General features: G+C 46.6%; 1 protein-coding gene across 1 annotated transcript in view; it reads right to left on the bottom strand.

Moving 5' to 3' along the window:
• Nucleotides 1-12,452, bottom strand: part of EML6 (EMAP like 6) — a 297,135-nt gene that overhangs the window by 38,598 nt on the left and 246,085 nt on the right. The window contains exons 26-27 of the mRNA XM_062209442.1: nucleotides 4,978-5,179; nucleotides 4,741-4,867 (exon numbers count right to left, since the gene is read on the bottom strand). Of these exons, the coding sequence (XP_062065426.1) occupies nucleotides 4,741-4,867; nucleotides 4,978-5,179 (329 nt within the window). The remainder of the gene's footprint in view (nucleotides 1-4,740; nucleotides 4,868-4,977; nucleotides 5,180-12,452) is intronic.

Below are 12,452 nucleotides of genomic sequence, written 5' to 3'. Positions count from 1 at the left end.
CCCTCCGCGCCAGAGCTCTGGCTCCTCCAATATTCTTATCACTGTGCTGCTGTATAAAACATATACAAGGTAGGGGTCGGCACTGTTGCACATTGGGTTAACACCTTGGCCTGAAGCGCCGGCATTCCTTATGGGTGCCAGTGGAAGACCCGGCTGCTCCATTTCCTATCCAGCTCTCTGCTATGGCCTGGGAAAGCAGTAGAAGATGGCCCAAGTCCTTGGACCCCTGCACCCACGTGGGAGACCCAGAAGAAGCTCCTGGCTCCTGGCTTTGGATGGGTGCAGTTCCGGCCATTGCGGCCAGTTGGGAAGTGAACCAGTGGATGGAAGACCTCTCTCTCTCTCTGCCTCTTCTCTCTCTGTGTAACTCTGACTTTCAAGTAAATAAATAAATCTTTTTAAAAAGGTAAAAAATAAAAAAAATACACAAGGCAAGGCTGGCAATCCTTTCGTATCTTATCAGCTGAGGATAATACAGGCAGGGATCAGGGACCACTGCTTATTCCATGTTGTTCTCTCTCCTTCAAAGTGGTGTTTAGAAAATTATCCTCATTCTGTGCTCTCTTTACCTCGGCCTTGTTTACATGCTAACGCTGTGGCTGGCCACAGGACAATCTGCTGTTCTGGGTCCTTGTAGAAATCAATCGTCCTAGTTTCGATACCAGCTCTGGAGTTTTGGTTCTGCAGGAGGTGACTACATTGCTAGTTTATAGGTGGGATATGATTCTTTTCTTTGGAATAGTTCATCAAAGCTCTTTTTTATTCCCCTCTTAGGCCTTAGTGATTGGTTCAAGGGTAGCCATGTGAACCACCAGAGCCAATAGGCCATCCCAGGTCATTAGCAAGGATTAAGGAATCAGTCCCTGCCGATTTTGGGGCTGCACAAAATGTAAGGTCAGGGGAGCACAGCTACTGCCCCTCGAACTGCCACAGCCAGAGAAGGGATGGAGAAATGGCCAGAGAGCAGAACCCTGGCGCAAGCCGGAGTCCTCACTCCAGCGACACCAGAGTTGTCCATTCCCGCATTTACAGCTGTGTGCTTCCTGACTCATGCCAGTCTGGGTTGGGTAACCCCCTTGAAAAGCCGTACACTGTAAAATCAAAACACGATAGACAAACTAGGTGTGATTACAGCAATGTGGTAAGAGAAAGACCTCCATTTTACAGGCAACTCTAGCAATTCGGCCCTGAGACAACATTGGGGATTTTGTCACCTGATGAGTTCGAGGGAAGAGCTGCTTTTGCTGAAGTCAGAGCGCAGGGTGTGTGCATCACTCTTGGTGCTCATGATGGTAGCATTTTTACTACCTTAAACTGTTCTGAAAAACTTTCCCTACTTCCTTTTTTTTTTTTGAAAAGGAACATCTCAACATTTTAAATATCTGTTAAATACTTTATGTCTGCAGATGAACCCATCTGCCATTACTTTACGGCCGATAAGCCAAGGCAGGGGATGAAGTCAAAATCTGGGAGCAGGAGTGTGTCAGGTTGGAGTCGGAAACTTGAGAAGTTGGGGCAGGGGATTAGAAAGATGCCTGCCGACCAAAATTAGAACCGAGTCAGCTGGGGCAGGAGGAGAGCAGCGCGGGGACAGCCCTGCGTATCCCGAGGAGGAGTGAGAACACGAGTGCCCGAAATTAGAGCAGCCTTCGTGACTTCCCTCAGCTGAGCAGCAGGATCACCCAGGGTTCACCCGTGCCCGGGGACTAGCCAGACAACTCCAGGTCAAGGAGACAGGGCAACCCGGTGAGCTGGCGTGGGACGGGGGGACCAGAACGCAGGATAAACACCCAAAACCAATTACACAGCTGGGAAGGACAGGCCAGTATTCTTTTGTGAGAAATTACAATTTTTTTTCCCTCAACTTTGCCACTTCTCAAAAGATTGAAACTGAAGATCATATGACATCTGAAGACTAAGAAGTCGCAATGTGTTAAAAATGGTACAAGCAAGTACAATCTACAATCTCACAGCCATTTTAAAATCAAATAACTGAATCTAATTAGAAACAACCCATGACTACTTTAAAATTTTGGAATTAGGAAGTCAGTTGCTTAAAAAATGATTGATGCATAATGTACAGCTGCCTGCAAGACATTTTTCTCAACATGACAGATGGTGCCTTCATCTCACAGTTTCTATCTGCTTTTCAATGGATGGAAAAGGATGTAAACCACAGGCAAAACTGCCTGAAAGATTGCTAAGAAGCCAAATAGGTCCCTGCATGGAGTAGCTGTTCCCTATCTCCTGTTGGTCTTTGAAGTCTCGTCTCCTGTTAGTCTTGGTGGTGCATGTCTCAGCCCAGTTATTCAGATATGCACGTATCCGCACAAGGAACGACAAGGCCAAGGCCAGCTCCTGTTTCTTGAAAGAGCAGGACTGTCGGCTGACAGTCCTGAACTCTCCCAGAGAGAAGCTGTCTGCCGCTTGCTTTCCTGGCCCCTGAGGTCTGAGGCACTCAGACCATCTTTATGTCTACTCTTCTGTCAATCCCAGGATGCTGGAGCCCACAAAACCAGGCTGGTGTCGGAGCTGAGGACTGAGGTGTGCTGTGTCCCGTCACTTCTCGTCCAGTCTTCCCCACCCCAGTCCTGCTCCACACAGTCTATCACGCATCTTGTGCTCTCCAATTCTCCCAATACCCCACTTTGCCTGGCATTTCTTTTTTGGGGTGCAGAAAAGTCAGATCTGAGGTTGAGGCTCCCCTAAAATGACTGACCAGGACAAGTGGAGACTGCTTGCTCTTGGTTCTGATTATGATTAGCCTCTGGGAAGGCTGTTGAGTCAATCATCATCCACTGTTGCTCCCTGGCTCGCCCCTGCCTGGAGTGGTCCCGCTGTGCAGCTGGCAGAGTAATCTCTGGTTACGCCTCCCTCTGGAAGCTGATGCCGTCAAGGCGTTCGAGTTGTCAGGGAAGTTGCCTTCAACAGAAAAGGCTTCATTATCCCCCTAGACCCTATATTTATCTTAGAGCTGTCTTTACTACATCCTGGTGTGAATTATTTTTTACAATGCCAGCCACATACTGACATGCCAACCCCTGGATCTCACAGTACTACAAAGCATGGTTTTTCCTTTTGTGAAAAAAGAAAAAGCAAAGAGTCCATCTAGTGTATTCTAATACGTTTCCAATATGGTGAGATGAAATAAATTGACATAACTTCAAAAGTCTGCCTTTTAAAATGGGAAACCCTCCTTAGGGTCCTCTCCGCCTTTACGACTCACACATTTTCCTGAATAGAGCAGCCTAAGATTCGTACAGACCTGTCCAAAGGAATAATGAAACCAGGAGAGGTTTAGATGAGCCATGGTTTAGATATGAAATCAACTGTAGTGTTTGGGGTGTAGGATTTTGGTTTGACAATGGTGTTTTAGGGCCTCGTCTAAATCTCAGCGGGATACACCACTGGGTTGGAGAACTCAACCAGAAACCACCTTAGAATGACAGCCATGTCAACTCACTCCATAACAGGATGTTAAAGTAGAAAGGCTGGATCATGTTTTGCTTTTTTTTCCAAAAGAATGTTTAATTTAGGCCAAATTTTTTTAGAGCGGCTTACTTAAGCGGGAGGCCTATTCATGCACTTGTGTGCATATGGTTCTTTCTTTTCTTACTTCTTAAATTCTTCAAAGTTATTTTCTTCTTAAAATCAATTGCAAGTAAAAGAAAATGTACTCTACAGACCATGGCAGAAAAATCCCTGTAATTTGTTTTTAATCAAAAGAGAACTCCAAACCTTCACAGTGATGTCTAACAAAGAGGCAAGGGGAAAATTAGGGCCTTTTCACATCAGCGTCAGTGCTGCCAGAAGCACACCCACCATTTACCAAGCTTCTCTTAACAACTCGCTCTGAACTGAAGCTGCAGGAGAAATTCCATTTTATTTCTTTGTGTATCGAGCCCCACTAACAGTAGGAGGTGAGAGATGGGAGGTATTAAGTAGTTCTTATTAGGCAGGAAGCCATAGCAAATGCAAATGACTTGAATCTTATAAACCACACATCATGGGTCTAGTGTAATCCTGAACATGGCACTCGCCCCAAGGTGAAGACCCCACAGAAAATGCTTAAACCATTTTTGAGACCCATGAAATTCTTTCAATATTAGACTTTGTATTTGATGTTTATCTGCCCTCGGTATGCATACGGTAAAATAAGTAACTGTAGTATCCATAGGCTTTTCTCTTTCAAAATTACTGAAGTGTTTGACAAATGAGCAATACTTTGAATAGCATATCAAATAGGCCTAACATCTTGAAAACCCTCTTTCTATGAAGAACATTCAAGGCAACAAAATCCAATGAGTTAGGCCTAGAATTGCGGCACTCACGTGAACCAATGTAGGCACCTGAAGACAAAGTCAGAGGGAGTACAGCAAGGGACGGAGCACAAAGTTCTGACAGTTTTCACAAATAACACAAAGCCACAAATATCCTTGTACGACCTTAGAAGTCGCCCTCTCTGCCATGCCTTTAATCGGCACAGGTAAGGTGAAGTCTGGTCCAACCAAATTTCCCATCCACTCATGGCATATCCCAAAAAACACCTATGCAAAGCACAATCTACCTTTTGCCATGAATTCTGTGCACCGGGCAATTTCCCCAGCTTTAGCCAGTGTACAGCTTAAGACTCCATGCAGATTTGCTCAGGTAGTAACTTGGAGGGCAAAGGAAATGGACTATGTTAACGTTTCTTGCTGTCAGGTACAACAAAAGCTGACAAACCTGGCAACACCATACCTTTCTTCCATGGAGACTTCTTTCCTCTGCTGGTGTGGTTTGGTGCCTTCCATCTCCCGGATGCTCACGGCATAGATCTTGGTGGTGTAGTCCACAGCCTTTTCTCGAGCCACATCGCTGTCATAGCCTCAAGCAACACAGACAAGTTGGGGGAGAGGTGAATCGGCTTGCCATGGTTCAGCAGCAGGTGCAGGAAATGCGGCAGGCAGAAGGGGCACGTGGCAGGCTGGGGCTCACCTCCATCCTCCTCTGCATCGGTGTCTGACTCCTCACTGTCCACCAGCTTGCTCTCCTGGGTCCCCACAAACTCCCTGGTCCAGATCATCAAGGCTGTGTCGGCACCACCCACAGTGAGCAGCACAGAGTCGTTGTGCAGCCATCTCACGTTGGTGACGTGCGCACTGTGCCCCACGTACTTCTTGAATCTCGCGTGCTGTCCCTGAAAGCCAGAAACTAATGATTACTCCAGCCAGGCTCTCAAGCTTCCAGTCACTGGGCTACTGTACACGTCAATTCTGGTTTCTACCAGATACAGACCAAACCATTCACTTATGCAGCAATTCCCTAGAAGGTAAGCTCCATGAGTGCTTGTGCTAAGGGCTATCTCTCCTCTCTCTTTTCTTTTTTTAATTAATTAATTAATTAATTTTGTGAAAGGCAGAGTTAGACAGTGAGAAAGAGAGAGACAAAGGTCTTCCTTTTTCCGTTGGTTTACCCCCCAAGTAGCCACTATGGCTGGCGCATCGCGGCTGGTGTGCTGTGCTGACCCAAAGCCAAGAACCAGGTGCTTTCTCCTGGTCTCCCATGCAGGTGCAGGGCCCAAGCACTTGGGCCATCCCCCACTGCCTTCCCGGGCCACAGCAGAGAGCTGGACTGGAAGAGGAGCAACCTGGACAGAATCCCACGCCCCGACCGGGACTAGAACCCGGTGTGCCGATGCCGCAGGCGGAAGATTAGCCTAGTGAGCCGCGGCGCTGGCCTCTCCTCTCTCTTTTCTAAAACAGTATCTGGGGCTCATGTTTGGGGCTCATAATAGGTCTTCAATATATTTCAAGGGCATGAGTGAGATGTTAGATTACAGAATTTGTTTCTGGGAGCCTAAAGCCCTATAAGAAGCTTGTTTCTGTTGCTCTTATAAATCCAACGTGCAATCTCCACCAGTCTCCGGTGTGAACTCCTGACGGAGCGCCTGGCTGACAGCTGAGCTCCCAAGTCTTCCCAGGCGCGCCCCAGGCTGTGACACAAGAGCATCAGCAAGGCACCTCTTCTAATCCGGGGCCTCAACTAGGATTTGAAACACACAGCACGGTTTGCTCCAGGGAGAGCAGTGACCGTTTCTCACACTACGAATGCCCACAAACCGATTTAGAGACAAAGTGAGCACTTCAAACAAATACAACCAGGTAGACACAACCCAAGTTATCGGTGACTACCGAAAGCCTCTGGAGTGGGGTGGCCAGGCCACAGCACGTGCAGGGGTGGGGTATGGAACGTGAACCTACAGCTCACGCCAGGGCAGTGCTGACAAGCTCAGGAAGCCGAAGCTAGAGCCAGAAAGAGCTTTCATTCTTGGCTCATGAGCCATAGGCTGGGGAAAACAAAAACAGCTCCAGTGGGAGCACTTGAAGAGACATTTTCCATCTTCTCAGAGACTCCCAGGGACTACCTTACGCAATATGGGAAGACAGCGAGCTCTCCAAGGTCAGGAGAGGGCCACCGGTAAGGAAAGGGCCGTCAGTGATGAGAGGTTTCCAGAGGGCTTTGGAGCGGCATGGAGAACCTGACACCAGCTCCGACACACAGCGGCAAACAGGTGCGGGAAAGTACGTGACTTTGAAGTTCCCTTGCTCAAGAGCTCCCTGTATCCTGCCAGCCCCGCTCTGGCAGCCTGGTGCAATCGGCCACGCGTCCGCAGGGGGCTGAGTCGAGGAAGCTTAGTGCAGCAATCAGGCAGGAAGCATTTCTAGGAAGCCCTCCAGAGCTGCGGGCCAGCAAGTAAGCAGAGCAAAATCCGACTTTCCAAGGGAAACGCTGTGTGGCCATGTGAGATCCCTGGGAAAAGCAACAGCCAACGCGGCTGCAGCCGGGTGCCCTGGTGAGCAGTGCCTTACCCTGCATACCTGCTGCAAATGCAGGCTGGGTTCTGCAAAGAAAAGCAGAAAAGCTTGAGAAAGGTTCCTCTCTACACCCTTACTTATAAGAAGGGACACAGAGTTCCCAGGTAGAATAGAAGAGAATCCACAAAGAAGGGACCAAGGGAGAAGAAACTGTAAGGGGATCAGAATCTGGTCGTAGAAGGAAAAAAAAGTGACACAGAGGAGAAAATGGAAAAAATTCTGGGCCACGGACATTATTCGACCAAGTCAAGATTCTTCCAGCAGGGGTGATTCAAGACTCTCAGGCTAGGAATGAGGTGAGTGCTCCATGGACCAGTAAAGGGAATTCAGAGTTACCGGAAGGTTCCAAGAAGCCATCTGTTGTCTTGGGAGGAGGGGTGCTTGGAGGCTCCCATCAGGGCCCTGAAGGGGACTGCTTGAAGACATGGCACAGCCCTCTGGATGAGCTGCTCTCCTGGGCCATCACGTCACCCTGTCCTCCGTGAAGCCCACCGGGACCTGCCGCGACACCACAACCCTCCTCTCACATTGAATCATCAAAGGTTGGGTGACATGGTCAGAGCAGCGAGTGTGTCTCTAGGGCACCGCTGTCAGCCACAGTTCGCTTAAGAAACGCCCGAGAGGCTGCCGACAGTCACACGGCCTCGCCCCACTGCACCACACCTCGAACACGGCTTCTCCATCTGTAGAGCCAAGGTTCCTCTCTGCAGAGCCATTCTCCAAAGCCTCTGAGAAGAAACGTTGAGGACTTGAAGCACTGAAGGATTTACAACATCAACGACCCGGTGGTACTGAAACTTCTCTGTCTGGTGGAAGGACCCAGACGTGGAAGGGAAGGAGGCTGTGGGAAGCAATCAGCTAGCTATTTGCAGGGTAGAATTTGGTTTTCTGGGCGGGGTTTAAAGCACTAGAAAAATAGTTATGCTGTCACGGAAGCTGAGAACTCTGTGACTCTTTGGGAACCAACGACTTGAGAAGGCTTTAATCTGTAAATTTCATTAGTAAGGATGCTTGCCAAGGAAAATGCCTCGAGGAGCTGTCTGGTAACTCAAAGCAAAGAAGGAGAAAAACCGTCAAGATGAAGAGTGATGACACCTTAGCTGATAACAGACCTTGAACTTTGGACACAGAGAGTACAACAGCAGTAATAAGATCTCATAGGTATTAATCACCAAGGTATGATAAGGTAGAACTCAGTGCTACAATACAGCAATGGCATGGTTAATATTAGCCTGCTTGGGTTACCATAACAAAATACTACAGGCTGGGTAGCTCAATGTTTTTTTTTCCTCAGTTTTGGAGGCTAGCAGGTTCAACATCAAGGTACCAGCTGCTTTGGTTTCTGGTGAGGGCACTCTTCCTACGTGGGGAGAGCTACTTTCTCAGTGTGCTCACATGGCCTTCCCTCAATGTAATGCATGTGCAGAGAGCAAGATCTCTGGTCCCTCTTCTCGAAGGACGCAAATTGTACCAGATCAGTCCCCATCATTTTGGACTTTTAACCGTAACTACTTCCATAAAGAGCCTATCTCCAAACACAAGCACCTTGGGAGCTGGGGCTATGACATATGAATTTGGCAGGGGCCTGAAGAAGACACAAACATCCAGCTCTTATCAGACAGTAAACTTAATGCAACAGGCACAGAACAATTGACTGGACCACACAGCTGGATGTATTTGTCAGCACAGTGTCCATGAACTGGGGAAGGAATTCATGCCAGGAAAATCAAACATCTTTCCCTCTGTCAAATTAATCAATCTAATCAATCGAATTTTTAAAAAAGTTTTTAATGGAGGAAAACAAGTGACTTCTAAATGTTTTTCTTAAAAGATTTATTTATTTGAAAGGCAGAGTGACATGGTAGGGGAAAAGGGAGAGAGAGGGAAGGTAGGAGACGTAGATCGTCCATCCACTGGTTCACTTCCCAAATGGTCACTACAGCCACCCAGTGCTGGGTCAGGCCACAGTCAGGAGCATGGAACTCCATCTGGGTTTCCCACATAGGTCACAGAATTCATAGTACTTGGGCCATCATCTGCTGCTTTCCCAGGCACATTAGCAGGAAGCTGGATTAAAAGTGGAGTAACCAGACTTGAACTGGCACTCAGATACAAGATTTTGCTGATGTTGCAAAGTGGCAGCTAAACCTGCTACACCACAATGCCAGCCCCTTCAAATGTTTTTAAACTATGAAACTACAGTTCTCAGTGACTGTGCTGGATTGGTTCCAGGACCCTCAGAGTAGCAAAACTGCACATGCTCAAGTCCCTTATATAAAATGGCATAGCATTTGTATATAACCTAGGTACATCTTCCCCAATACTTTAAATTATTTCTAGATTATAGTATGAATGCATGTAATTGCCAGATAAACAGTTATTATACCACATTATGGTGCTTCCAAAAGTTTGTGGAATATGGAATTAAAAGATAAATTTTAGTACAAACACACACACACCACAGAAATCCAGAGGCGGAACAAGATGGTGGTTAATATGCTCCATTGAGAGGCTAGTACTATGGTACAGTGGGTTAAATTGCTGCTTGAAGAACCAGCATCCCACATGGGTGCAAGTCGTGTCCTGGCTGCTCTTCTTCCCACCCAGATCCCTGCTCACGTGTCTGGAAAAGCAACAGAAGATGACCCAAATCCTTGGGCCCCTGCCATCCATGTGGGACACCTGGATGAAGCTCCTGGCTGCCCCAGTTGTTGCAGCCATTTAGGGAGTGAACCTTCAGATGGAAGAACGTTGTATCTCTGTCTCTCCTCTCTCTCTGTAACTCTGCCTTCCAAATGTGTGTGTGTGTGTGTGCGTGTATTTTTAAAAGGATGCTCCAGTGAATGACTGTCTTCCCTTAGAGACACAGATCTGAACAACTGTTTCTATGCTACAGCACCTTCACAAGAGCTAATGAAGTGAATGAGAAGTCATAGGGCTTGGTTTTAGTGTAATACCAAGATGCTTTGAGGAAGGTAGGAAGTAAAAAATTGCCCATGTTACCCTTCCCAAGCTCCAAGGAGCAGCAGCTTGGATACAGACTCAACACCTCCTAGTTTGGGTGAAGGAGAGGGAATTAAGTCCAGACCTTAGGCTTGAAACCCAGTACCAGGGACACCACAGTGCAATCCAGTAGCAGATAGGGCTCTGTGGCACCTGCCCAGGATAGTTTCTGCAGACAAACTTCAGACTCTCTTTCACAAGACAGATAAGGGAACAACCCCATGACCTCTGCTCCAACCTCCAGCAGATACTGGAACAAGCCTCCAGCCCCTGGGTACTACAGCACAGAAGCAAGCACAGGACTCTGCCTTGGGATAAGCACAAGAAAAATCCCAAGGGCCTCTATCACTAGGCAAAGGCTCACAGATGAAACCTCACATTAGGTGGAGACCTGAGTACCAGTGAGATAGACTTGTTTTGGCCTGTATCAGCCCCAGCATGATGAGGGTTTGGCGTGTATTGCCAAGATTGCATAGGAGAGGAGATTCCAAGATGGTGCAATAGGGAGGCAGTTTAATCCTCTAGTCTAGGGGAAGATAGTTTAAAAAAGTGGAGAGAATGCAATCTCAGGGAAGAGTTAGGGAGAAAACTGCAAAGTAAACTACACACAAATTAGAGGGACACTGTGGGTCTACAGGGAGGGAGTAAACATGCACAACTCAGGACCCCAGCAGCTGGCAGCCTCAGCACCAGCTATGGAGAGTGAGGTAAGACCATACTGCAGTGGCCCAAGCAACTGGTGATAAAGTTGCAGGAAGAGACTAGTTTGAGTCCAGCTTAGATCCCTGTGGGGGACAACGCACCTGCCAACCTAGAGGGAAAAAAAAGGGGGCACATTTCTCTCTCCTCAACCACCCAGCACTGGTGTCCTTTAACTAGCTGCAAGAGAGAGGGTGCCACTTTGGACATAAGTAACAGCTGCACCAACTCAAGTCCATGTACCCAGCAACCAGCTGAGAGGAGACACCTGAATCTGGCTGGGAGCGTTGACAGGGGACTGAGTGCTCCTGACTCTGGGAGCCTTGTGTACTGGGACTGTGCAAACACTGTGGCTGTGTGGGAGGGCACACGGTATGGCTGGGTCTCTGGGCAGTCACTGCGGGTGACTCCACATGCTGGGGGATCCTGATTCCCTGGTGAGGGTCACTGGTGTGGGATCTGTACTCACACTGAGGACTACATGGATCCTTTGTGTGGTTCTTGTGGCAATCCAGAAGAATATTGTACCCACTGGGTCAGCCCCAGGCATTGCTCTCCTTGCAGGAGAGAAAGTGAACATGAGACTATGCCAACAAAGCTGATCAAACTTTCCCTCTGATTAAAAAAAAAAAAAAAAAAGATTTACCACGCCCAAGCTGGGTGTCACCTTGGATATCCGTTTTACCTTGGATCACTGAACAGAACTCCTTGGCTATGCCCAGCACATGCCTCTGGGTTTTCACTAATAAAGCAGACACTCCCTTAAGCCAGAGGCATAGTCCAATGACAAAAGCCACCACAGGGAAAAAAATAAACCAATAAGTATTTGCACAAATGCCCAATAATAAACACAGCAATTTGAGAAACAAGAAAAACGAAGACAACATGACTCCCCCCTCAAAAAGAACACAACACTTCAATACTAGAATGTGAAGATGAAGAGACTGATGAAATGCCAGAAATTGGATTTAAAAAATTGATCAAAAGATTACTTAGAAGTAATCAGAAGCAAATTCATGAATTAAAGAATCCATAAGACATGAAAGAAATTTTTTCCCATAAAATTGAGATTTTAAAGAGAAATCAAAATGAAATGAAGACTTCAATAGATCAAATAAAAATGTGGTAGAAAGCCTTTACAACAGACTCTGAGGCAGAAGAAAGCATATCTGAGTTAGAAGACAAATCGCTGGAAATTTTACAGTCAGACAAAAAAACAAAAAACAAAAAAACCCAAAAAACAAAAAGAAAGCAAGAAAGCAAGAAAGAAAGAAATTAGAGACCTAAAAACAGTGTTGGAGATCTTTGGGATACTATCAAATGACCCAACATATGGTTCTTAGGGGTTCCTGAAGGCATCAAAAGAGAGTGGATTAGAAGGTCTTTATAGTGAAAAAATACAGAAAACTTTCCTAGTTTGAAGAAAGAAAGGGATGTCCAAGTACAGGAATCTCACAGAATTCCTGTAGACATGACCACAAAAGATTTTCACATGACAAATTGTAGTCAAACTCTCCACAATAAAACAAAGAAAAGATCCTAAAATGTGCATGAGAGAAATGTAAGATTACTTTCAGATGATCTCCAATTAGACTCACAGATGATTTCTCATCAGAAACCCTATAGGCTAGGAGAGAATGGTGAGATATAGTCCAAGTCTTGAGAGAAAAAAACTGTCAACCCAAAACACTGTACCCTGTAAGGCTTTCATTTTGGAATGAAGGTGAAATAAAGATCTTCCATAACAAACAGAAATTCAAAGAATTTGTCAGCACTTGTCCAGCCTTAAAAAAGATGCTTAATGATATGCTACACACAGAAACACAGAAATATGGTCATCACTATGAAAGAAGATGAAGGCAGAAAATTTCCCGGTAAAATTACAAAGGAAAT

This window comes from Lepus europaeus, chromosome 13 (genome assembly GCF_033115175.1).
Source record: "Lepus europaeus isolate LE1 chromosome 13, mLepTim1.pri, whole genome shotgun sequence".
In the NCBI taxonomy this organism is placed as follows: domain Eukaryota; kingdom Metazoa; phylum Chordata; class Mammalia; order Lagomorpha; family Leporidae; genus Lepus; species Lepus europaeus.
This window is presented reverse-complemented; position numbering and strand designations above follow the sequence as displayed.